The 24,914-nt window shown below is 57.9% G+C and overlaps 1 protein-coding gene across 3 annotated transcripts in view; it reads right to left on the bottom strand.

Moving 5' to 3' along the window:
- Nucleotides 1–548: 548 nt before the first annotated feature.
- Nucleotides 549–24,914, bottom strand: part of RALGPS1 (Ral GEF with PH domain and SH3 binding motif 1) — a 222,487-nt gene continuing 198,121 nt past the window's right edge. For 2 of the 3 annotated variants that reach the window (XM_090274741.1, XM_090274742.1), the window contains exons 12-20: nucleotides 20,922–21,048; nucleotides 19,555–19,712; nucleotides 17,215–17,266; nucleotides 9,291–9,374; nucleotides 7,784–7,889; nucleotides 6,038–6,130; nucleotides 5,794–5,899; nucleotides 4,542–4,633; nucleotides 549–604 (exon numbers count right to left, since the gene is read on the bottom strand). In XM_090274741.1, coding sequence (XP_090130867.1) covers nucleotides 575–604; nucleotides 4,542–4,633; nucleotides 5,794–5,899; nucleotides 6,038–6,130; nucleotides 7,784–7,889; nucleotides 9,291–9,374; nucleotides 17,215–17,266; nucleotides 19,555–19,712; nucleotides 20,922–21,048 — 848 coding nt within the window. In that variant the 3' untranslated portion in view covers nucleotides 549–574. The remainder of the gene's footprint in view (nucleotides 605–4,541; nucleotides 4,634–5,793; nucleotides 5,900–6,037; nucleotides 6,131–7,783; nucleotides 7,890–9,290; nucleotides 9,375–17,214; nucleotides 17,267–19,554; nucleotides 19,713–20,921; nucleotides 21,049–24,914) is intronic. The other variant, XM_090274743.1, reaches the window with a different exon arrangement.

Here is a 24,914-nt window from a genome sequence, read left to right as displayed (position 1 = left end):
TCACTTAAGGTGAAAGCAGGGCCTCCAAGCCAATGAATGTGCGATGTCACGAGTCTTGTGCCAAAATGCATGTTTCTTGAAGAGTTCACACTCGCTTGCACGCACACGTATATGGCACGCAGACGCAGAGGGCGCTTCGGTGTTGTACAAAATCTGAGGGAGCCCTGTGGCAAGCAACCCCGTGCACTTGGGGTGTCAAAAGCCAGTTCCACAGCCTGTCCCTTCTCTCTGGTCCCTGACGCAGGTTAACACTGTCCACTCTCTTGTGCAGGAGAAAGCCCTGGGGACCCAACATGGGCCAAATGCTCTCTAGTCGTAGCAGCAGCTGGTGGACAGACGAGGGCCCAGAGAGGGAGCGCGGAGTGAGCTGCTGAATGAGTGTCATGAGAGTCACTGGGGACTGGCGGCAGACCGTGCACCAGCAGGACCCCCGGACTGTGAGGCCACAGGCCACGGCCCCCAGAGTCCAGCTGTAAGTCTCCCAGCACCCTGGCCGATGGCCTGTGCCCAGGACTTGCGTTCACCACCAGTCCCAGGCGGGGCTCCCAGAAGTCACACCAAGTTCTGCAGAGCTTTACTCAAATGACATGAGGTTTGCAGGTACCTAGAAGAGAAAGCTCAGCCTTTTGTCAAAGTTCCAACCTTTCAGATGGGGACAAGCGGTGGTTCCTATGGATACGACCAGGCCTTGCCCAGTTAGCCTGTGAATGACAGGCCAGGTATGGGGAGGGCACCGCAGTGATGGCCGCCCCCACTTGTTCAGTGACTGCTGTGGGCCAGGCACTGTTCTGAAGGCTTCACGTGTGTTGTGTTGAGTCCTCACAGCAACCCCATGCGGCAGGTGCTAGAAGTGTCCCCATTACAGAGATGAGGACACTGAGGCTTAGAGAGGTGACATAACACTGCCAGGAAGTGCAGGACTAAGACACCAGAGCCCATGCTCTCAGCCACCAACCCTGGGTCCAGATAAAACTGAGAGGACACAGATCCTGTAGGAATAGGGGATAGGGGCAGCAAGATGGGCAGGTGGAAGCACAAGGAGTCAGTTTGGGGAGATCAGGAACCCCGAAACCTTCCCATAGTTATGTCCCCAGGACAAGATCCCAGCTCCCTTCACTGGGGGATCACCAGCCCCAAGGTAAGGGTGTTGCTCCCTCCCTTAAAGCTGCTAACATGCCCCCTGCCCTGGGCCTCCTCCCCTGGCACTGCGGGGTAGGGGGTGGGGTTCCAGGAGGTTTGATGGGAAGCAATTTTATCAAAAACAAATCCATCTTGGTGTCACTGTGGTCAAAGCGATGAACTGGGAAACGTGCGTCTCCTTGCACCAGGGGATAGTTATAAGAATGGTGACAGCAGCACTGCTCGAAACAGCAAAAAGCAGGAAATCCTTCTGGGGTCATGGACAGAAGAACTGATTTAAAAAAATCAGCACAAGTAAATGAATGAAAGCCATACACAGTGATGCAGAGGAATTGTAGGAGCACACTGCAGGAGAAAAGCCAGTCACAGAAGAAAATATATAGTTATGGTTCTATTTATAAAAAAAAGTTTTAAAAAATGGACCCCAGACAATAGAGTAAGGAATAAACATGGATAACATTTCACAGAAATGGTAAACAAGCAAATCAGGAGTCACAGAGTTATGAAATTTAAAGGTTAGCACAAGCAATTTTAAGGAATTCAATTTTCTCCAAAAGAAAACTAATCTTAGTCATTGGGACATCCCTGGGAATGGATGTATTTCAGCACCTCCTGTTCCTGTTCCCTGCTTGCTGAAATTACTGAAATACAGCAGTCCCTCTCTATATCATGGTTCACTTATCGCGGCCTCACTGTATTGCGGGATTTTTAAAAATATTATATTTAATTATTAATCGTGGATTTTTCGCTATATTGCGGGATTTTGTGGTACTGTATATATATGTTGTTAAAGTGACGTAGGTTTAAGAGTGTAGAATATGTTTAAGAACATAAGTAGTGTTTATAAAAGTGTGGAAAAGGTTAAGGGAGTGGGAAAGGTTAATAAGGGACTGGGAACGGTTTATAAGTGTGTGGGGAGGGTTTATAAAGCCTTAATATATATATATAAGCACTAAAACAAATGTAAGGTCCCTACTCGTGGACTTTCCCCTATCGCGGGGGGCCTAGAACGTAACACCCGCGATAAGTGAGGGATCGCTGTAAATTCCCCTGCTGTGGGATATTCGATTATTGCTAACGTTTTATGACTACATACATACAGCATACAGTGGGAATACTGAGCTGAAAATAAATTAGAAATAAAAAGGGAAGAGCTGAAAAATAAAAGGTCCCCTTCCCCTAGGTCTAAAAATTGGACACACACACACAAAAGTAGCAAAACCTGGCCACGGCCAAACACAAAATTCAGCCCACTGGTCCTCTGACCAAACGGCAGCTCTGCTGCGCAGGCCTGACCCAGTTCCCTGCCACCCGCTGTGCCCCTGCTGCCAGGCTTGGCTGCCCTCCCTAGAGGGACAACAGGCTCCCCCTCAGAGCGGCCGTCGGTGCTCCCGGCTGGGGCCCGCGGTGCCACCACGGGCAGACAGCAAGGCCCTGTTCTCTCCCCTTCCCCACCTCAGGGCCACCAGCCCCTGTCAGACCAGGAGCCGCCGCAACCTCCTGCTCATAGGTCACTCAGCACTAAGGGGGGGCCCCAGACACACACGGCGTAACCAGTGTGGGGGAAGTCAGGACATCTGTCCTCTCTTAATGTGACCTGAGGTGGCACCAGCCCCATTCAAGCCCTAATGTCTAGTTCATTTGGCATCAATCATCTTGAGGTGACTGGCCACCCAAAACCAAAACCCCAGTCCCCATCGTGTAGACAGGCAATTGCATTTTTTTTAACGTGAAAAAATACATGTAAGTGCTCTAGAAACCAGAGGTATAGTTTCTTATATAGCATTTAAAAATGTTACATGCACAAGCATACAAATGATAAAGACGCGATGTATCTTAGCACACATGAGGTCGCCCTTATGCATGTTTTGGCGTGTGGCTGCTGCACTCTTATCTCCGAGCGCTCAGGTGATCACACACGGCCCTGCCTCCATCTCCCTAAGCGCTCTCAGGGGCCGCAAAACTGGGACGGACAGGGTCGCCGAGGAGTCCAGGCTCCCTCCATCAGGACAATGCGGGGGCGTGCGCTCCTGGCCACACACCCCGTGTGCATGCGCAACATGCCCCTCGGGCAAATTCCTAGCAGGTGGGTAGGGGAGTCAACAGACTTGGATACAATTTATTTTGAGCTTCCTGGTGGTACCTCCAGTTTATCCCTTGTCCTCTGTTGACTTTGTAAAAGACCTTCTGCTAATTCTGCTTTCTAGTTTATCATCTACAATTTGATGATGAGATGTGTCCTTATCCACGTTACAGAAGCAAATCCTGAATAGGACCAAACTGAGCCCCGAATGAGGGGACATGTCACTAGGGACCTTCCTGCTGCTTATGAGAAGAGCTTTGAGGGGCCAAGAAGTCAGTCACTGTGCGGTGACCTGCACAACAGAAGTCCCTCCCCTCCCAGACCCACATGTCTGGGGCTGGTGGGGATTGGCCTTTGCTGCGCCGCCCTCAGCCCGGGACTGCTGCCTCTCGGCTGCGCCCACCTTCGTCCTGGAAGCTGAGAGGAAGCCAACGCCCCAGCTCCCTCTTCTGGTGGATCCGTGGGGAACACAGGGTGGCTCAGGGACATGAGCGCCAGTCCTGGCCCCACCAGCCCAGAGCTGCCTGGCCACCTATCCCAGGGTCAGGAGGCTCCGGCCCGCCCCGTCCGGTGCTGAGGGCTGGGGCAGACATCCCTCTCACCAGCCAGGGGCCCCCTGGGAGGGGTGAGGCGGGAGAGCTCCGGGGCGGCAAGTGGAGACTTTGGTGTGGGGCAGATCTGGGGAGGTCCCCCAGTTAGTGTCTGCCACTTTCTGAGCCCCAGTGTCCTCGGTGTAAAACAGACAGTGAGAGGACCTACCTCACAGGGATACTGGGAGGACTGGGCCGATGCCTGCCTGTGAAGCATTTCAAGTAGTGCCTGGTCCTGGGGTGGGGGTGTGGTGGGGAGGGAGCTGGGCCACACACCAGGCCCAGCAGACCAGGGTCCCAATCCCCAGTAGCCATGGCTGGCTCTCAAAACAGTAGCTGTTACTGTCATTATTCCTGAGGATTGCGGGGACCAGGAAGCCGGTTAGTCAGTTGGGAGTATCCCCACAAATCAACTTTTAGGAGGATGATTTAAACAGATGCTATGGTCTGAACCCTGGGGCAATGCAGCACCTGCCACCTAACTGTCCCTGATGGCTAGTTCTGTGTATTTCCTCTAGTGGGCGGAACACAGGGACTAGATTCAGAGTTCTGGTCTTAAGCCAGGCCTTGTTGTGAACTGAGCAGGGGCTGCCCTGTCTCATGGATGGATGCTGACAGCCTGGCTGATAGGCCCCAAGGGAAGGAGGGAGCCCTGTTTCCCAGGGACCTTTAGTCCCAAGGGTGGGAGAGGGCATTTCAGGTGACAAGCAGGATTTCGGTGACTTTACCTGAGGCCTGTTGCTTTTACATGCATCATCCAAATGCTTGTGCCACAGTATTGCATGAAACCGGGAACCAGTCTGGAACTTGTAAACATTGCCTGTTGGGCAGAGAAAGCATTGGTAAGAAGAGGATCACAGAGGAGGGTCTGCCTGGGACGGTGACCTGAAGATAAACGTGGGCGTGAGTAACTAAACTAGGAAAGGTCAGGGGCAGCCCAAGGCAAGCCTGGGGCTTGCTGAGGAGGAGCTCCCCGCCCCTGCTGTGCTTCCCAGCTGTCTCTCCGGACCAGGGTCCTTAGCCACTTTTCCGCCCATGGTGCCTCTGCTCTGGTGAAGCCTGTGGACCCTTCTCAAGAGTAATGGTTTCAAAAGCGTAAAAAAAAAAACAGAAAGGAAATCAGCACTGAAACACAGTGAGCTAACTGCTGAACCACAAACGGGAGACTGAGTTCTGCACGTGCTTCTTTAGGAACGCGTGCACACAGGACGCAGGAGCAGGCCCGGAGCCGCGCTGTACTTTCAAAGAGGTGAGCATAAATGGTGTCTGAGAAGCTGCAACAGTACGTGCCATGGAAACCACGGCCGTTCCTCTTGGAGACAAAACCACAGGTATTGTGATTATTCTAGTAGTTTAGAATCCAAGGCCTGGGCATTTGGGGTCTTGTCATGTGACATGCGCTACCAAGGAGACTAACATGACCTTTTCTGCCTGACAATACAGACAGGGCTCCTGGACAAGATGGTGCCCGGAACTTTCCCTTCCTCCCAGCACGGTCATGGGGTCAGGACAGAACCAAGAGGAACTAGGAGACAACTGAAAAGTTCAAGCTGGAGCTTTTGTAAAAGGGTTCTTCTCAGGACATGGCACAGGTAATGTCTGGGGTGTCTGTGAAATCTCCCGTGACCTGAGACCCAAGACCCATCCAGCCATATGGCCGCTGCCTCATCCAGCATTATATTAGTTATTCCAAGAGCCTGAGGCTACAGCTCCAGGGGTCACAGGCCCCAGTAGCCACAGGTGGGGCCACAACAAGAACTCCTGGAGCCACACGCTATGTGCACTGCTCAGTGGACACCCTGACCACCATCTAAGCAGCTTTTGAGGACTAGTGAGAGGACCCTGTGACCATTAGAACCTAAAGCAAAGGGACAGCAGCAACCTCAAAATTTCCTATTATTTCAAAATGCACATTTAGCAGAAGAGGAAACGGGGCCGAGAGGAGAGGCAGGCGCGCCCAGCCCCGGGCCTGCGGCCTACCTTTATCGGGGTTATTCAGCTGGAAGATGTCCGGGTGCTCGGGGTCGTCGGGCAGCTGCACCATCCAGCCCACGACGGAGACCTTTTTGCCAGGTGTGGATTTATACTGGAGAGGAACCGCAGCATAGCCAGGAGGCTCACACCCTCCCCTCCGTGAGGAAGGCTGACCTCCCGCCGCATAGCCTTCCCCACCCTCGCCCACTCCCTACAGCTCACAGCAGGAAGAGTCCTTTCTGGGACTTACGTGTTTTCTGTCTGTGCCCCGCAAGGACTTGGCTCCATAGTACAGGAGGGTGGATCCTGAGAGTATGACCCAGTACCTGGTCCACGAGGACAGCTACACAGGAAGGGGAGGCCCAGTGACAACGCTGCGAGTGGTGGGGCAGAGCCCCTCCTCCTAATCAACATCCCCCCCCCCCCCCCGCCCGCCACAAGGCAACCTCCACCCGGGACCTAGAGGAGGCGGGCCGTCCCCATGGGCGCTCCGAGCACGTCAGCCCTGAGCCCCAGCTCCCCTCTCTGCTCCTTCCCTCAGGGCCCTTCCTTTTTCACCCTGTCTAGGGCAGTGCCAAGGCTTAGTTTCTAAGTGTTCAGGTGACCTGGGCCCAAGAATGTCCTGGGCAAAAACACAGACGTGGTAAACCAGAGCCTGGAAGGACCAGAGTGTCTGTGACGGGGTGCCCTGGCGGAGACTGAACGGCTCGGAGCGGGAGCCCGGCAGGGCCGAGCCGCGGCCTGGGCCTGTTCCTCCAGGCGGGAAGGCTGGGACTGGCTGTGCAGGGGCTCCGCCCTTTGGGGACAGTCACTTCAGTGGGCCTTCTGGTTCTGCAAAGGCGAAGCAAGTACCCCCCCTGGAAGAAGAGGGGTGGAGCGGACAGGAGCACATCACAACGCACAAGGCACCCTCCCCATATTGGGTGGCGCTGAGTTGCCACAAATGAGAAAGCAGTGGCTTCCAGACCTTTCTGAGGATGCCCACAGGTGCATATACACGCATGTACATGTATGTCAAACTGAAAGAAGCTTCATAAAACAGCACTCACCTTTACTCAGCGTAAGGAACTCCATCACGTTTTTTCTATTCTACTCAAGAACGCAGGTCATGACCTCCTGAACTGAGGGCACCACTCCCTGCCCAGTACTTGGGAAAACACTGCTTTTAGGATCTGCCCTGCCCTGGCCTCACAGTGGCCAGGGCCTGAACTCTGGGTACGGGAGAGAGGCAGGCAGGGCGATGTAACAGGCTAGATGTAGGGCCCCGTGTCACAGGACGCTCTGTGACGCCCTGGGTCCAAGGACAGAGTGTGGCCCAGGGCTGCGGTGAAGGTTCCGCCTCACTCAGGAACCATCTGGCACCTGAAGACGGGGGTAAGCGTGGAGGCGGCAGCTGGACTAGGGCCCTGGCACATTCGTGGGTGTCTCCAAGGGGCTCCGTGGGCAGTGGACAGAGCAGATACAAGCAGACGCTGCCTGGAGATGCAGCACACAGATGGGTGTGCAAGCAGCTTGCCGTGGGTGAAAATCACAGAGGCCTTGCAAGGGGCTACGGCCCTGCCATGGGTGGGGGTCATGGGCTAGTGACATCTGGGTCCAGCATGTGTGACCTAGGGGCTAGTGGTGGAGCCTGAAAGGCCTCCTGATTCCTCGTCCCTGTTTGTTGTGACTTGTTTTATGATGCTGCCGGAGGGAGAGGGGACTGGATCTGGGAATAGCCCAGGCTGTGCTGCCTTCTCAGGGGCAGCACCCCCCACTAAGTCCCTGGGTCTCCAGGCTTCCACTCGTCCTCAAGATAATTGCCCAGCTCCTGTTCACAGCATGCACACTGCGCCCACTGCTGTGCACGCGGCCTTCCTGTGAGGTCCTGGAGGGTCAGGCACTATTTTGTCCCAATGTACAGACGCAGAAACGGGGTTCCGTGCCCATCAGCGGCACAGCCAGGCCCCGCGCTGGGGCTGGTGCTGTCTCCGGGCCAAGGCGTGCCCGCACTCACCGCGGGCTTCCGTCCTTCCTTGAGCAGCGTTTTCCTTCTCAAAGGCCCCTCCATGGTGGGCACTGCTGCCGAGCTCCCCAGCGCACAGATGCACGGGCCGGTGGGGCTGAGGGGAGACCACCGGTCAGACACCGCCTGGAGGGGCCGCGGTCAGGCAGCCTCTCACTCACTGGGGTCCACGATGCTGCCACGGGCCAGAGGACTCAGCAGTGCTGGGCCAAGGCCAGGGACGGGGAGCCTGAGGCCACAGAGCACATGAAGGCAGGTGGCCCTGGGCTCACCCGTGTCTGGGAACTCTCACCCCCTCATCTATATGAGCACTGCAAAGCCCTGTGCTTGGGGACCAAGCTCCCTGTAACCTAGGCCCCCAGCAGCACCCACACCTGACCTCTGTGGTGGCTTCCTGCTGGGCTCACACCTGTGGGCTTCCTCTCCACTTGGGGAGCTTGGGGGTGAGGCAGCCCCTCCATTTTGTGTTGGCAGGAGCCTGGGAGGAGCACCAAGGAAGTGGAAGAGGTGACGGTGAAGTGAGAAGGGGGCACAGAGGACCCGCACACCGCCATGCCCTGCACCTCTTCCTTCGGGCTCCTTCCCTCTCACCCTCTGCCATGGGGCTCCAGGCGCCACCTACAGGTGAAGACGTTCAAGTGCAGCACCAGCCCAGACCTCTGTCCTGCGCTGCATCTCAGAAAGCAGGAACTTCAGCTCCCTGGACAGGCACCCCCCTCAGCCCAGCGCCTTCCCCAGGCTGCCCTTCCGCTGCACCCAGTGAACAGCACCACCACCCACTGGGCAGCTTGAGCCAGAAACCTACGGGCGCTCTTCTCTTACCCCCCCACCCCTGCAATGCCTGACCGAGCATCTATCTCAGCCACCCCACTGCCCCCGACCTAGGGCAGAACCTGGTCTTCCTTTGACCAACTGCCCATGCTCAACCCTGGCCTCCCAGCATCCACTCTTGCCTGCCCCCGGCCCCCTGCCCGCCTGGTGCTCTCCACAGGCAGCCAGGATGGCCTGCTCCTCCCACCTCCCTCCCCCACCCAACACCTCCACTGCCTTGGAGACCACCGCCTGCACCCCCTGCCCAGACGTGGCTCCACGCACCTTTCCAGCCTCATCTCCCCTCTCATTTCTGACAGCACTGACTTTCCTTTATTCCAAATCGCCCTCCTCTTCCTGCCTCAAGGCCCCATGGACTGTCCCTTAGCCGGGGGGGGGGGGGGGGGAGCACTCTTATAACCCCTCTGCTGCCCCTCCCTTTGTTTAATCAGAATGACCCCTGTCACTCTTCCAGTCTTTGCTCCAGGGAGGCCTTCCCCGTTCTCCCCGCCCCGAGCATCCCTCAGCTCTGCGCCGTGGCTCTTGTGATTTTCTGTTGCGCTTCTGCCCCCTGGGCTGGAGCAGGGGCTGCGCCCATCTCGTCCACAGCCTCTAGCACAGTACTCGGCATCCAACAGGCACCCTCTAGCTCTCTGCTGAGTAGACGAACCCATGAGTAAATAAATACCTGTAGACGCAGGTCCGGGTTCTGGGGGAGTTCCCGACAGGAACCCGCCAGTTGGGGCCCAGTGTGGCGTAGAGACGTCCCCTGCTTCAGAGGGAAAAGGCTGAGTTTTAGCAACAGGCTGGGAAGACCGGATACTCTTGCGAGCATCTCAGACTGTGGTCATTAGCTCAGGCAGCCCCAACCCCACTCTTCCCCCAGCCTCCTCGGTCACGCTTCAAGCCCGTCTGGGCACATCTGGGCTGCGGGGTCAGTGAACAGACAACACCAGAGCCTCCATCCAGACAAGTCCCCAGGACTCCAGGTAATTATTTTCTCAAGAGACTTGCAATGCAGAGAGTGAACAGGATGCTCTACAGAAAACAGTGAATCAACTCTAATTTCTGAAAAGCTTTGGTATGTCAACCATGACTGGCAACACTGCTGAGGACCTCACAGTGGGGTGAGACACCAGGACCAGCCACGGCCCCTCCAGGGCTGTTTTCCTCCCAGCCATCCCCAGGGACTTCCGGAGTCGGGGCAGGGTCTGACAGCGAACTTTGCCCTGGTGAGGTCCCTCGTGCGCCCGTGCAGGGGAGTCTCCTCATTTGATCTGAATTCCTGCTGAGCCGCAGCTGGTGCGGAGCCAGAGGTGGACCCTCCCTGCCCAGAGCTGGGTCCTCTGGCCCCTTCTCTCAACCTTCCTTCTCAGGAGTCTTCTTTCCCTGGTACCCCAGGAAAATGTGCGACGATAGTGGACTGTCTGCGATTACCAGCAGTTCCTCAGGCGGGGCGATTTGGTGGGTCTGCCACCTTCTCTCCATTATTGTCCCCTTTTTTGAGACAGTCCGTGGCTGCATCCTTAACAGATGTTTGGCAGGACTGACATGTGTTGATGAAGAGCTTTATCTTCCCCGCGTTCTCTCTGGGCTGGTAGGGGAGTGCAGGGACGCCAGGGTCACTGGGCTGGGGCACCAGTCGGTGAGAGTTCCCACGTGCCAGGCCATGCCCTCATGCTCACCGGAGCTTTGTTTGAGCGCTATTATCCTCCTCGGGGACGTGAGGGCACTTGCCAAAGGCATGAGCTTGAACCCAGGTCTGACTGACTCCAGAGCCCAAGCTCCTCCCACCCTCTGAGGGTGGGGACAGGCTGAGGTGGCACAAGTGGTGCCGTCGGCCACGGGGCCAGGCCCCAGGCATGAAGCCAGCGCTGAGGGGCGGGTTCCTGGCGCTCTTCCCCGCAGCCACCACTTCTTGTAGGGTTCCGCAGCGGCTCCCCCTGGGTGGCTCTGTTGGTGTCTGTGAGACTGGGTGGCCACACAGTTCTTAGGCCCTGGATCTCCTGGGGCAGGGCCACCTCTCGGACCCCGGTCCCGGTCTCCAGGCCTCCCCAGGGGAGTGTTTTCCTGGTGGCTTTGGCTTCCTGGCACGGAAGATCAGCTGCTGTTTGCTGACTGCTGTCTATGGGACAACAAAGGGCTTTCACAGCCCGGTCCTCCCAGTCTTAGAAGAGGAGACTGAGGCTCAAGGAGTGAAGCCCCTTGTCCCCACCCACCGGCCTGTCCTCAGGGACAGAGACACAGTGCTTAGGAAGGGAGGCTGGCTTTCCTGTGTGAGTGGCGGGCTCTTGTCAGTCAAGCTGCTTCAGCAGGGAAGGTGTGAGTCTGCTCCCCCTCGAGCCTCGGGGAGTGACGGGTCGTGAAGGGCAGTGTGACGGGGACTTCCCTGGGGCCAGCCTTCCCTCCACAGGGAGCTCCGCAGGGCTGCACGAGGGTGTAATGGGTGGGGCAGCTCTGGATGGGCCCAGGCAACCTAGCATCAGTCCGCACAGAGCAGCCAGGCACACCTGACCACGTCCCTGCTTTGAGATTTGTTATCTGAACGTTCAGGGCCCCAAAATGCAAGTGAGTGAGCAGTGGTGTCTGATGAGCCCCAGAAGTCACGGAATTTCTCTGCCTGGCACAGGGGCTCCCGCTCCGGAACCACGGTTGCCACTCTGGGAACCCGTGGCTGCACAGAATGTCTCCCAGGAAGGCCATTTTCCTGTTCCCCCACGAGGGATGGATCTCGGGGGGTGGCAGGGAGGAGGGCTGCAGGAGGCAATGCTCCTCGGGGGTGTCTGGTCTGGGGCAGACGTCGGCTGACAACCAAGGAAAACAACACCTGAGTCCCACGGGGTGTGCAAGGTGGTGCTGGTGATGGTGGCGGGGTGGTGGGATGGTGGGTGATGGTGATGAAGGGGGTGATGGGTACCAGCTAATGTGCTAAGCAGTGTTCATTCACTACCTTGTTTATGCGAACACCCATGTGAGGCAGGTACTATTCTTATTTCCACTTTATAGACACGGGGTCTGAGGCTTGGAGAGGTGGGGGAACTTGCCCAAGGTCACAACGCTAGAAATAGGAAGAGTGGGTGGTGCTGTTGAGGGGAGGCAGCCAGAGTCCCGCTTGGGCCAACGGCACCATTAGGGTTCAGACTGGCCGAGACAGCTCGGGAAAACATCTGCCCCTGGACAGCTTTCTAGGTACACATTAGGGAGTAGGTCTCTTGGGGGGGGGGGGGGGTAAATGTCACAATTTAACCCTGAGTCCTTATTACCGGTCTAGGAGGTTGGGGTGCAGGGAGATGTCTTGGATAATAATCACACTGAGGTCCCAGTAATCTTATCGTAGCAGAACTAGGCTGCCCCTTTCTTCTATCTCAAGTACACAGAGCCCGGCAGGAGTGTGCCTGTGGGAGGGACAGGCCAGGCTGTCCCTCAACAGTGTCCACCTGCACCGGCAAACCCTGCATGGGCCAGGGCTTGGCTGTGGCCACTTCCTGGTGATTCACCCTCATCTGCAGGCGAGAAGCTGCCACCCCGAGTTCTGCTGGGCCCTGGGGTGTCTCTCCAGCAGTCCTTGTTAAAGGACTTTCACTGCCTGTGAGGCACTCACTGACCTCTGTGCAATGACTCTGATCCACCGAGCAGGTCCCTAGGAGCCAGATTTGCACTGGAAGTTTAGCTGAGTGGATCCAAGCCAAGTCTATCAGATTTCCTCTCCTGGCCACTAGGAACCATGTTTGAGAGACTGGAAGTCAGGCCCTGTGGCTGGGCAAAGCTAAAACATGTAAACTTGGGAGCTGTGAGGTGTCCATTTTCCCCTCTGTGAGCTGAAAGGTCTAGAAGCCTGGTCTGCAGAGAGAGAGGGGATAGAGCAGGTAAACACAGAGGAGGAGTGACATGAGGCAGAAGGCCAGTCCTGCCCGCGTCCTAGGACCCGACTCTGGGGACTGTAGGTATTGGACAGAGAGGTTGTGGCAGCTTTCTCGGCTCCCTAAGAAGCCACAGCAGCTTGTGGGCCCAAGGACAGGTCAAGAGAGAGGCCCAGCTCCCGCTCGCTGCCCGCGGCTCTCTCTCAGAGGGGGCCTAAGCTCCCGGGTGGAGCCTCAGTTGCCAGACTTCAGTGTCTGCTGCTGAGAACAAGGCAAGAGATGGCATCTTTGAGAGAAACAATTACCAGAAGTTCTGCTCCTCACTCACCTGGGCTGCCTCCCGAGGCAGAGTGGCAGAATGGAGGCCTAGGGTGGAGCTGGGAAACCAGACTGAAGGGTGACCGTTGATGGCCCTCAGCCCCGGGGGGCAGGGGTCTCACCCCTGAACACAGCCACTCTCATGGGTGCACTTCAGTTGAAACGGACCCTTGCCTCCAGAGCTTCACCTCCCTCTCCCAATGCTGCAGAGTTGGGGGCTCAAGAGGCTCCCTTGTACCCTGGCACACCAGGAAGGAGGGTGTCAGGCTTGGGGCTCTACGGCCACAACCCCACTTTCCTGGGTCTCCCTGAGGATGTGGGGAGATCCCACCAGCTAAGAGCAAGAGAACCACACACACGGCAGAAACGGCAACACCCAATCTCCTCAACACCCTAGGGCACGTGTGCGGCCAACTGCAGCCAGCGCCCTCCTAGGCGGGCCCTTCCCACTGGCCAGGGCACCCTGGCGCCCAGCCAGGGCTGGTGGACGCTCGCCTTCATTACAGTCCATCCATTTGAAATGACTGAACTGCCATTTGGGGAATCTTCTCTTCACCCCACCCAGCCTTAGACACCTGGGACTCTTGCTAACAAGAGGTACCTACTGAGTGAAATTCACAAAGATCCCAGTTAGTTTCCCAAATGTAGCAACTCCACTTATGAGCTACTTCCTGTGAGCACCCTCCCTGCAGAGCCCAGGGACCTGAGGCTGAGAGAGGTTTCCAGACAGGCCTGAGGCCGCTGAGACAGTAAGCAGTCCCGCTGCAGGCCCCTCCCAGCGCCGCGGGCAGCGTCAGGCGGCCAGACTGCCCCCTTTCACTGCGAGTACGCTAACTTCAGAGACCAGGACATCCTGGAGCCCATGCTCCTGCAGCGACTCTTAGTGACACCAGGACTCCGGGGCACCTCTCCCATGCCGGCACACAACCCAGGCCTGCAGCCTCCTCAGGTCCCAGGACCCCCTCGAGGGCCCACTGCGGTCCCTCATCACCAAACGCCCTTGGGCTTCTGCTTAACCATCTCTGCAGGGGCCACGCCTGACCCTGCCGTCTGACTGGGTCCCCGGCTGGACACTCCCGTTGCTGATCCGTCTCGCAAGGGGACTGTGAGCTGGGACCAGCCCCTGATCTGTCCTGGGAAGGAGCAAGAACCAGCTGTGCTCCCAGGAGGGTGACGAACTTTCGTCTCCCTCTCCGCCTTCCTCCGAGGGCCCCTCGGCTTCCTCCCCTTTCCGCCACCCGTCTACCCGTACTCGGGTCCGTCTCTCGCCCCCTTATGCCCGTTCAGCACAGATAGCTGGCTGAGGGTTTGTAGTGAACTCTGTGACGTACTTTCATATTTCACCTCTTAAAAATGGATCAGGAAACATTTCTGATATCTTCTTTAAAAAGTTAAGTGTGAATTTTTCTGGGTTTAAGAGAAACCTTTACCCATTATGGAAAATTTGGAGAATACAGACGAAAGGGGAAAGGAAAGAAACTCACTCAATAACCCTGCAGCTCAGAGATAACCAAGATGAATGATATCATGTATTTTCATACCTACACATATGTTTATCTCTAGGATCCATTTTGTTCCCATTTATAACCACATTTAAAAATTGTAACTTTTAGGCTGATGGTCTTGTTCGCGCTTTTAGTGGCAAAGCAGCCATAAAGAAGCACCTGTTGCCTTTACTGGTGTCCCTGACTGAAATACCCCTTTACATCTTTAATTTCCGAGAAGCCTGGGGTTTGCTCGAGGTCAGCCTGGTATAATAGCCACCATCCCAACTTCCAGTTAAGTCCACGGGGACAATGGGAAGGGCCACCTGCCCCTCCTCTGGGTGTCACGCAGGGCTCTGCTTCTGCCTTGGCCCCCACACCCAGGACACTGGGGCAAGACAACTGGAAACCTGAGAAGCACCTTAGGGGAGAAGGGGCCCCTTTCTCTCCCTCCCCAGTGATTCCAGCCTCTGGCTCTTGGAGGCCCCAACTGGGGACCACCACTCTGCCCTCACTGTGGGCTCTGAAGATAGGGGAGGGTCTTTAGGGCCCCCCTCGGGCTGCGAAGTGACCCATGCCTCCTCCCCAGCCCACAGGTCCTGTGGCCTTGCTGAGGCTGAAATGGAAGAGGGGACGGGAGGGGGGAGGATGAGAGCAGCAGCAGAGGGTCCCCTTCGCTCCCGGAGCCCTCACTGCACACCCCAAGCAAGAACAAGGGCTGGTGGCCTGGCCCACTCCCCAGAGAGCAGTGCAGCGGGTCCCCGGGGCTCTGTGGGATGGATCCCTTTAAGGCTGGCCACCTCCAGGAAGCAGCGGGCACAGCCTGAGCACTGGCTGCCACCGGGGCTGCCTTTGGGCTACCAGGATGAAACGTCCATGTGTATAAACTTGGGGAAGGCAAACTTGCCACACAAGCCTGGGTGGTCCCAGTTTTGGGGGGACAGTGGGGAGCCAAAAGGGTGATTAAGACGTGCCCTGGAGCCAACAGCGGGGTGGGCCGGGGGTCACTGGGCTGAGACCTCCCTGCCCTTCATGCTGGTATCTGGCCCTACTTCTCTCCCTGGCCTGGGCCAGGCCTGTTGCCAGAGCTGGGGGGTTGATGGGCAACTCAGGTCATGGTTGTGGCCCCTCAGCTTCGGGGCTGCAGGGCAAGGCATTGTGCCCACCCCAGCCTGCCTCTTCCTCTCTCACACCTCATTCCCAGCCCTCCCCGGCATCCTCGGCTCTGGTTTGGGGCCACTGCCCGCCCAGGCAAGTGTGAAGATGCAGCTAGAGCTGTGTGCTTCTAGCGCCTGCTGGGATCAGGTGGCAGGGGCCCTGAGGTGGGTGGCTTGCTTGGCTGTCAAGTGCTTTGGAGGCCCTTTCTGGGCAGATGCTGCTGCTGGGCCCAGGCAGGGTGACACCCCAGCACGTGCGAGTTGGGGGAGGGAATCTGCTCCCCTTTACAGAGCAGGAGCAGGTGCTCTGGGGGAGGCCGGGGTGGAAGGAGGACCCAGATGGGTGATGGTTAGGAACAGGAGAGGCCCAGGTGGCAACATGAACAGTGGTCACCGAACTGCGGAAGAATATTTCCCCAAGATTTCAAAGTGTGTGAAGGAAATCCTGCCCTCTAGGACAGTCTAGGGTGCTCACATGCTTCTGAGGGAGTGAATTCTTTCTGGCGGACAGGGAAAGAGGCCAGTGCAGGTGGAAAAGGAGACTGGGGCTGGGCCACAGGAGCTGGAGGCCAGGAGGCAGGTGGCATCTGGGGGGCAGGACAGCTGGGGGTCTTGGAAGGGACTGGAGGGAACATCCTAGCCCCACTGGCACCTCTCAGAACAGGTGGTTTCCTATCCCCTCAGCAAGCAAGGGCTGGACCAGGTGCTGGGTCCCAAGAGAGTGAGCAGCAGGACACTATCCCTGCAGGACTGTCCCGAAGGCTGCGGGACACCTGCACAGGTGAGCTCACCAGGAGAACAGTGCTTGCAGGAGATCCCACCTTAAGGCACCTATCATAGGCATGTGGGTGGATGGTAACTCTAATGCTACTTTCTGAGTGAAGGAGAGAAAAGAGAAATGCTATCCCACGGTGTTCCCCCACTGAATTGGGTGCAGCGCTGTCTCTCTGGGTCAGAAGTTCTTGCTCCCTCTTCCTTCCTGGCAGCTCTCACCTCAGCTGTGGGTGCTTAGCAGGTACTGTTTCTGCTACCCTCAGGGTAGTGTCTGACAGGGAGCAGTTGCTTAAAAAATGTGTATTGGATTAATGAACAAGTGAATGAATGAGGGAAGGAAGGAAGGAAGGCAGGAAGGAAGGGAGGAAGGAAGGAAGGAAGGGAGGAAGGAAGGAAGGGAGGAAGGAAGGAAGGAAGGAAGGGAGGAAGGAAGGAAGGGAGGAAGGAAGGAAGGAAGGGAGGAAGGAAGGAAGGAAGGAAGGGAGGAAGGAAGGAAGGAAGGAAGGAAGGAGAAGCCGGTCTGGATGAGGTTCAGGATCTTGGCACCGCGCCTGTTTCCCGCTCCATGTGCCTTTGCTGGCCCGTGGCCAGGGAAGATGCTGGCTCGCCTGTGAGTCTCCTCCCCAGGGTCTCCCAGAGTCCTCTGACTGGTGCTGAGAAAAGCCAAGCTTTGGCTCAGCAGACCTGGAGCCCGCTCCCAGGGCCTGCCGCTGCTCACCCCACTGCTGAGGTGGCCCCAGAGTGCGGGCAGTGGGGCCACCTGCCAGAGAGAATGAGAGCACGGCCCAGGTCCCTCCCGGAGCCCTAGAGCAGGGACAGAGGGAGGGGCCTGGAGGGAGCGTGGCACGGTTGCTCCTCCCTTCCTGCACTCCACCTGGGGTTTCACAGGGCCAGACTGACTGACTGACGGACCTGGGGCCAGTGCCTGCAGCTGTCGCAGCGGCCCCCTGGACGAGGCCTGCACGGCGGTGAAGAGGTGGGCTCAGGGATCAGGGAGGCCGAGCTGAGGCCACACTCACCTTTCCAGCCCTGAAGACATCTCTTCACTAAACTCTGAGCTCTCACTACTGCCTGGAAAAGGAACACAGATCAGTGAGCAAGGCAGCCTCACCCAAGAGGGGCCAACCCAGAGGGGCCTGTTCTCCGGGCTCACTGGGCCCAGGCCCTTGAGCTCCAGGAAAGTGCTGGAAAACGGCTGCCTGGCCCTACGGGCATCACGGCAACTGGGGATTTTGCTGCTTCTATTTCTGTCGCTCTGCCTGGGGAGGCTCAAAAGAACGATCCTGCACTCCTTCCCATGTCCAGTGGCGGGGCGGGGGAGGGTGCCGCAGCCTGGGCCAGACCCCTGGGGTCTGGGTCCTTAGGCCTCTGTTTTGGCCGGGCCCAGCTCGCCATTGCATTCACGTTGGCCTAAAGAAAACCAGTGTGAGGACAGGCCTCACCTGGTGAGGACAGAGGCCAAATAAACACTTCTTCCCGCAAGGGTCAGGGCTTGACTAGACATCGGTCCAGTCACAGAGCACCGCCCAGCATTAGACAGAAGCCTCAAGGGCGGGTCCCATAGACGCCTGGCCAGTATCCACCCAGAGAGGGGCTCAACCCCCCCCCCCCGGCCCCTCCCCCCCGGCCTGCTTCCCTGGGGCTGACTCAGACGAGCTACTGCTTAGGGGCTCTCCAAGGCCGGTCTCCAGCCACAAGGACAGCAGAGGGGTGTTCTTCTGTCACTTCGCTGACCTTTGTACTGCCCCTCAGCTCTCGAGGCTCCTGTGCTCAGTGCTCTCTGCCTGGGCTACCTGCTGGCACCAAGGCCGGCGGTGGGCAAAGGGGAGGGAGGAGTCTCAGGCCCGGCGGGAGTTACAGGACAGAGAAGACCAGTCTGGCTCCAGAGAGGGAACAGGCACATGGCATCCTGCTCCCGGGTCTCAGCTCCCATCAGCAAACGTCCGAGTTTCCCAAACACGGGCGCTGAGGACCGAAGCACCCGCTCACCTCCCGCCTGGGTGTCGAGCGGCACTGCGTCCGACTCAGCTTCCTGTTCAGGAAGAACAGGGCGTGGGCCCCGGCACAGCTCAAGGTTCCGGATACCCAACAGCTGTAGCGCAGCCCAGCCGAATGCTCTTGGGCTGCTGCGTCCCAGCCTGGGCCGGACCCAGTGCCCCAGGACACTCCGAGGGAAGGGTTCCCCGACCAGATAATGGGAACCTGCAGACTCTGCTGCCTCTGGGTGACCCACAATGCCCTCAGCCTCTTAGGGAGACCCGCTCGCCTGGTTTAACCAGCCTTTCCCCAACATAGTGCCCCCTGGACTCTTTTCTAAGGTCTGTGTGCCTCTGAGCCCACTCTGCTGCCCACTGCTGACTAGGTTCCAATAGGATGACCTCCTCCCAAGACAGACGGCAGACAGAAACCTTGCCTGTCACACCTTCTGGTGGTGGGAGACGGCTGTCCCCTGGAATGATATTGCCTCAGACACTGACCTCATGTCACAGACATGGCAGACATGAGGTTCCTGACCATTTTTCCTGTCCCCACACACCCTTCCTCCCCATGTGATGGGCCCTCCACCCTGCAGTCCTCACCAGATCCAACCGCTAGGCGGGCAACTGTCTAAACCGCCGCCAGCACTGGGAGGGCTGCTTGTTAAGGAAAGCAGACAGACACACGGACACAGGGACTACAGAAGCACAGGCACGCCGAAAGGGCACAGCCAGCAGAGAGCGCACTTGTCTGATGGCAGGCATGAGAGGTGACCTGGGCACCGCAGGGGGACGGACCCGCGACCAGAGCTGAACGCTATCCTCAGCTCTGACTGCGAGCCCATCCCATCCAGGCCTGAGCAGTTCAGTCCTTCTGTTGACACAGACACCATTTCCAGCCAAAGCTCAGACACACAATTTCACCCCTGAAAATCATCTTTCATCCTCCCTAACTCTGACGTTTCGGTGTGAAGACAAGCACACACATGAGAACCCGATGGCCCATCAGCAGCTGCCCTCAGGCAGCTTCCCCAACTCTGCCCTGCATTATGGGGCCTGTGGCTGCCCCAGGGGCAGAAGCCCAAATGAGGCAGCAGCCCAGCGCTGACAGCTGCCAAGCAATGACGGCGGGTCTCAGGTATGTGTCCGGCTGCTCCTCCCACCTACTTGCCACACTCAGGGCCACCCGCAAGATGAGGACACACCCAGGGCACTTTGTGACCCCCAGAGGCCAGGAAGCAAAGGCCCCCCTGACTCTGGTGACTCCTGCAGGGAGCCCTTTCTGTGGGGTTGAGGGGCCACCGGGCACTGCACATGACAGACAGACACGAGCACACGCCGGGCTATGGCCGCCGCTGCTGTGTGCAGGCCAGAGCCGCTTACCTAGGGAGAGTCCATTGGTGATGGCAGAGGAGGAGGTGAGGGCGAGGCCCCTGCGGGGGCTGCGGGACTCTAGGACGCTGTCGTCCAGCAGGTGCCTCGCTTTCTCCGATGGGAAGGTTGCACTTTTACTCTCAACTACACCCAACTGACACATCGCACTGGAAAATGGAAAGGAGAAAGAAGGCAAAGCCCCGCATCTGTGGAGCGGCAGCGGTTACGCCTGCCCTGGGCTCCTGAGCAGATGGCGCGCCTGCAGGACAAAGACCTCCACCCAGAACCAGGGCGTAAGTCCAGGCTCTGCCCTATCCCACGACGTGACCTTGGGCAAGTCACAGCCTTCACCTGGGCCTCAGTTTCTCCATCTGTCAGACGGGGACTAACAGTACCTGCCCTGCCTGTCTCCCAGGGTGACGACGAGGCTCTCGTGAGTGGGCAGTGCTTGTGCGTGATGGGGCACACAGGTGCGGTCGTCATGTCTGGTTCTGGAGTCACACAAGCGTGGTGCATCTCCCTGCTCCAACCTTACCATTGCGAGGTGCTTCACCCCGCCGAGCCCCACGCAATAATGCACATTACACAGCACCGACCTCGGAGGCCTGCAGGGGCTCAATGAGATCCTGCCTGACAGGCACAGAGCGGGGTATCCAGTGCAGAGCAAGCCCTGAACGCTCCGAGAGCAACCGTTTTCTCCTCCAGACTATGAGTGACTCCAGCACCAGCCTGGGCTGGCTGAGGCTTATGTCTTAGAGGTGAAAGGAAGGAAGGAAGGGAAAGGGAAGACGGGAAGAAGAAAGGCAGGCAGGAAGGAACAAAGGGCGGGAGGAAGGGATGGACCCCACTGTTCAGGAGCCTGTGCCCAACACCTTGGGGACACAGGCATGGCCATGCCGAGGACCACTCATGTCCCCTAGCTGTCAACCCCATAGGGCTGCGTGAGCCAGCAAAGGTTCACTGTTCTGCAGGCTCTCTCTAGCAATTAGCAAGCAGAGACTCAGCCCTGAGACTGGCAGGCTCTGTGAGACACCCAGAGCTGCCTGGGTGACAGTCACAGCGCCCACTGGACTCTGGGTAGACACGAGGGAGGCACTAAGGGGCTTGGGACCAACACTGCTTCCCTGTCCTTCCTTATGTGTGCTTCCTCCATTGGCTGCTGAGCCGGTGACACCTGTCACCAGTACCACCCCAGTTCTTCCTGACCCTGTGCCGGTGTGAGGAGTGGGCACCAGCCAGCGGTAGCAAGAGCACTCGTCAGCAACCGCCAGATGGGGCAGGAGCACTCCGGTGGGCAAGCACCCCCAGCAGCCCTGTAGTCCACGGCCCACGCTCAGCCCACCCACAGCCCGGGTGGGGCTTGCTCCGTTACCCACTTGTTGCCCAGGCTGTGGCTCTTCCTGTGTCGCGGGACCGGGGGTGTGGGGAGGCTTCCAGCCACAGATGTGTCAGGACAGGTGGGCCGCCGGCTGAACCTCGCAGAGCCGGAGGCGGCAGAGGGGCCTGTGAACAGAGCAGAGAGCACGCGATGATGGCGGCTGTGGGGGCTCAGTGGCCACGGGCCCGGGTTCGGGGTAAGGCCCCTGGCACAGCTGTCGTAGACGGAGCAAGGTTCCCCAAGCCCCGTGGCTTTCTGCTCATGAGACTGAGCCCTCGCTCCCAGTATAACTAACGCCCGGGGATGACGTCAGTCAGGATGGCCAGTGTCCTGCTGCGCACGGCGCCCCTGACTGGGCATAACGTATCCAAGGCCACCCAGCTGGGTGTGAGTTGGGACTTAACAGTAGGCCTTCTGAACCTAAGGCCGGTGCCCGCACCTCTGTGCCCTCGTACGGCCACTGTCTCTTCTCCATCCACTTGTTCAACAAAAGGGACGGAGAGCTGACCCGGGGGGCAGAGGATTTCCTGCATGAGAGCACAGCTGGGCGGGCAGGAGCTCGGACCCCAGGCCCGTCAGGTACTGCCTGGGGGACCTTGCACAGGTTTCTTAACTCATTCCCTTGAGCCTCAGTTTCCTCAGCTGAAAAGTGAAAGTATGCAGAGTTTCATAGTTAGCACTCATAATTGTTTTATCATCACTACCACCACATTCTCCAGCCCCAGTATGGGGCCCACGGGCGGTCCTCAGGGTCAGGAGGCTCTGTATTCTTGCTGGCCACACCCCCAGCCAAGGGGGCAGGGCACAGTCCTGACCAGTGCTGTTCTCTTTAGTACTGCACTCCGCAGCTCGGGAAGGAGGTCTTTTCGGGAGGGGACCCCACGGTGTTAAGCCCTAGCTACCAGGGATAAGGCACCGGCAGGGGGGGCCAGGCCTGCGCACTTTCTGTAGAGCACATCGCACCCGGCCAATCGAGGGGCTGCTGCCTGGCCGTGCTGGGGGGCTTTCCCGGAGGGCTGAGTGGCCTGTGGTGCAGCCAGGGCTCCGGATCCTCCACCACCAGCTGCTGTAGAGCCACCAGGGACCGAAGGTTCCTCCAGCACGCTTGGCCCACCATTCCTTTAATGTCACAGACTGTCCACAGCAGACAGTCTAGCTCCCTTCTGGCACTTGGGAAGGTTCACAAGGCAGGGCAACTCTCTGTGCCCCAAGCTGTGTCCCTGTTCTCCCCTGCACACCCCACTCTCCTGCATGTCCCCAGGGCCCCACCACCAATCCCTTCACGAGGCCATGGCCAACTTTCTCCATCATTCTCCTCAACAACTATTCCCAAGCATCACGTCTCTCCTGAAGCCCCCTGCACAGCTCATAGACCCCTCACTTTCAAATGGCGGCGCCCCCGACTTGCGTGAGAACCCCGTGGCTGTCGGTCTTCATCTCTCCCACCCAGCCCTGCAGTTGCCTCGTGCGCCCCGGCCACACTGCCTTCCCGTCGGGCCTGGGGAAGGGGGACCTCTGCCATCCAAGGCCAGCCTCCCCTCTCCAGTCCTCTCCATGTCCTCGGAGAATCCACTCCATCACTTTCCCCTTCTCGCTCTGGCCCCGTACCCCTTTCTATAAACACAACCCAGTCTCCCATTTTCTGTAAAATGAGGTCCGTGGCCCCAGAGCTTCCTCCCTGTCAGTCATGCTCCCCCAAACAGAGGTCTGCGCTCCTCGTTGCTCTGCTTCTGTCCCTCTCCCTCACTGCTCAAGTCACTAAAATCTAATGACATTACCATTGATCTCGTTTTTACCAAACCAACAAACACTCACCGGTCTCATCAGAGCCCTTGGCATGCAAGGAATGCAACCATTCGTGACCCAAGGAACCTTACCGAGGAGCCCACCACCCCGCACTGTTTCTGGGCACAGCTCCCTGGGCGGCCTGGCCTGGTGGCAGGAGACAGGGCACACTGTCTGGGGTAGCAATCTCAGCCTGCAGACAGCGTGTCAAGCACAGGGCTCTGACAGACCAGTCCGTAAGGCCGTCCTGCGCTGCTTAATGACGGGATGTGTTCTGAAAGTGCGCTGGACACAAGCCTGGGTGGCCCAGCCCGCCGCACACCTGGACTGCGTGGGTCTGCCCCTCGGCCACGGTGCTCAGGCTACAAGCCTCTACGGCGCACCGCTGTGCAAACACGCGGCTAAATCAAGCACGAGAGGATATAGCACTCTGGTTTTCAGCGGCCTTTTCCCAACAAGTAGAAAGACTACACTCTAAAATTATAAGTGTCGTAAATACACAAACCAGTAACACAGTCACATACTGTCATTACTAAGTCTTACGCACTCCACATGGCTGCACGTGCTACATTTCCACACACCCGGAGGCGCAGTGCATTTGTTTACACCAGCACTACCACGAACACGTGGGTAACGCGCTGCGCTGTGACGGCAGGATGGCTGTGGCGTCCGGCGTGGAGGTACTGAAACTGTACCTAAAAAACAAAGGTGAGCGTGCGCACTTCCCTGGCGAGGGGCTCCACACGGCCCGCCAGCTTCTTTGAGGCTGTAATTCTCACCGGGGCAGGTACCAGCGTCTTCAGGAATGTGTGGGAATGGAGGTTCTGGCTGCAGTGCCTTGCGGGGGGGTGGGGGGGCACTGGGCACGGCTGTCTCAGACGTTCTGGTGTACACCCCAGGGCAGGACCCCTGCTCACAACCTTGGAGCGAAAGCAAGCTCTGTCCCGGAGGAAATGGCTCCTGTAGCTGCTCCAGGGAGGAAAAGGAAGGATGAGAGCTACTCTGCTCTGTTTTTGTTTTGCACATATTGCTCAATAAATGAATCCGTGCAGAGGGTGGAATCCGCCTTGTTTATCAGTGAGATGATGGCCTCTCTGCCTGAGTCACTCTGGCTCCTACCCTGGGTTCAGAAAATATTTAGTAAAGGTCAAATCGCATGGCTCCTCCTCCTGTGGTCTGAACTGGAATTCAACTCTGGTGCTGTCGCAGCAACAATGACAGTGATAATTACGGCGGGACATCCAGCACCTGGCACCACGTTGCGTGATGGGCTGCAGTTCATGAAGCGGGTACACTTAGTAGGCCTGTAATGTCAGGTAAGAAAGGCAGGGCTTATGTGCCTCCTACATGCAGGACTTGAACACAGGGGTGCCGCATGGTGGGGGAGGAGCTCTACGGTTCAAAGGTCAGGCATTAGTAAAACCAGAGGAAGAAGGAACAGTGACATATCTGAGGCAACCTGAATACCAGAAAGCACTTCCTCCAGGCAATGTGTGATGAATAAGGTCCAGGTGCGACTTATGAGTAAGGGCAGGTGAACATACTGTGCTCCAACTGTGTGCCAGGCTTGTCTGAACACTGCCCCGTCCTACTTCACGGAGTCCAATGCAGTGGGTACTTCGACTATCGCCATTTTAAAGGGACGCTCAGAGCACACCTGGCCACATGCTGGAGGGGTGCTGGGTGTGTGCCCTCCCCCAGCTGTGAGTGCAGCAGGAACCGGACACTCACGGCTCTGTTGGTAACGTCCCTGGCCTTCCTGCTCACTCCTGATGGACCCCCTTTCCCATCTGTCTCCCTGGGGCTCCTGCTTCTGGCTCTGATCTCCACCTTCCAGCTCTCTCAGGCCTCCGACTGGCCCTCTGTCTCTTCCATTCAGCTCTCGACTCTCCCTCCAGGACAGGCCCTGGGTCTGCCCCCTCTTCTTGCGGCTTTGGAGGCCTCAGGAGGCAAGCCTGGCCCCAGATGCCCCTCAGTGCAGCTGAGGGAAGGGTGTGAGGCCCAAGCAAAAGCGGTTGTGACCTCCCCGGGCCCCGTGTCAGATTAATTCTGCCCTGGGTGCCCTGGGTCTCGGCCACTCCCGTCCCCTGCATTGTTGACAGACAGCCTGGATCTGATGCTGAAGCAGAAGAATTTCCATTCAGCTGGGACCTAGGAATGGGGGCGGCCTCTTTGGCAGTGACACTCTCTGCTACTGAAAGGCCTC

The sequence above is a fragment of the Furipterus horrens genome, unplaced genomic scaffold (genome assembly GCF_987537825.1).
Source record: "Furipterus horrens unplaced genomic scaffold, mFurHor1.1.pri manual_scaffold_4, whole genome shotgun sequence".
Lineage (NCBI taxonomy): Eukaryota > Metazoa > Chordata > Mammalia > Chiroptera > Furipteridae > Furipterus > Furipterus horrens.
Note: the sequence above shows the minus strand (reverse complement) of the source record. Positions and strands in the feature narration are given on the sequence as shown.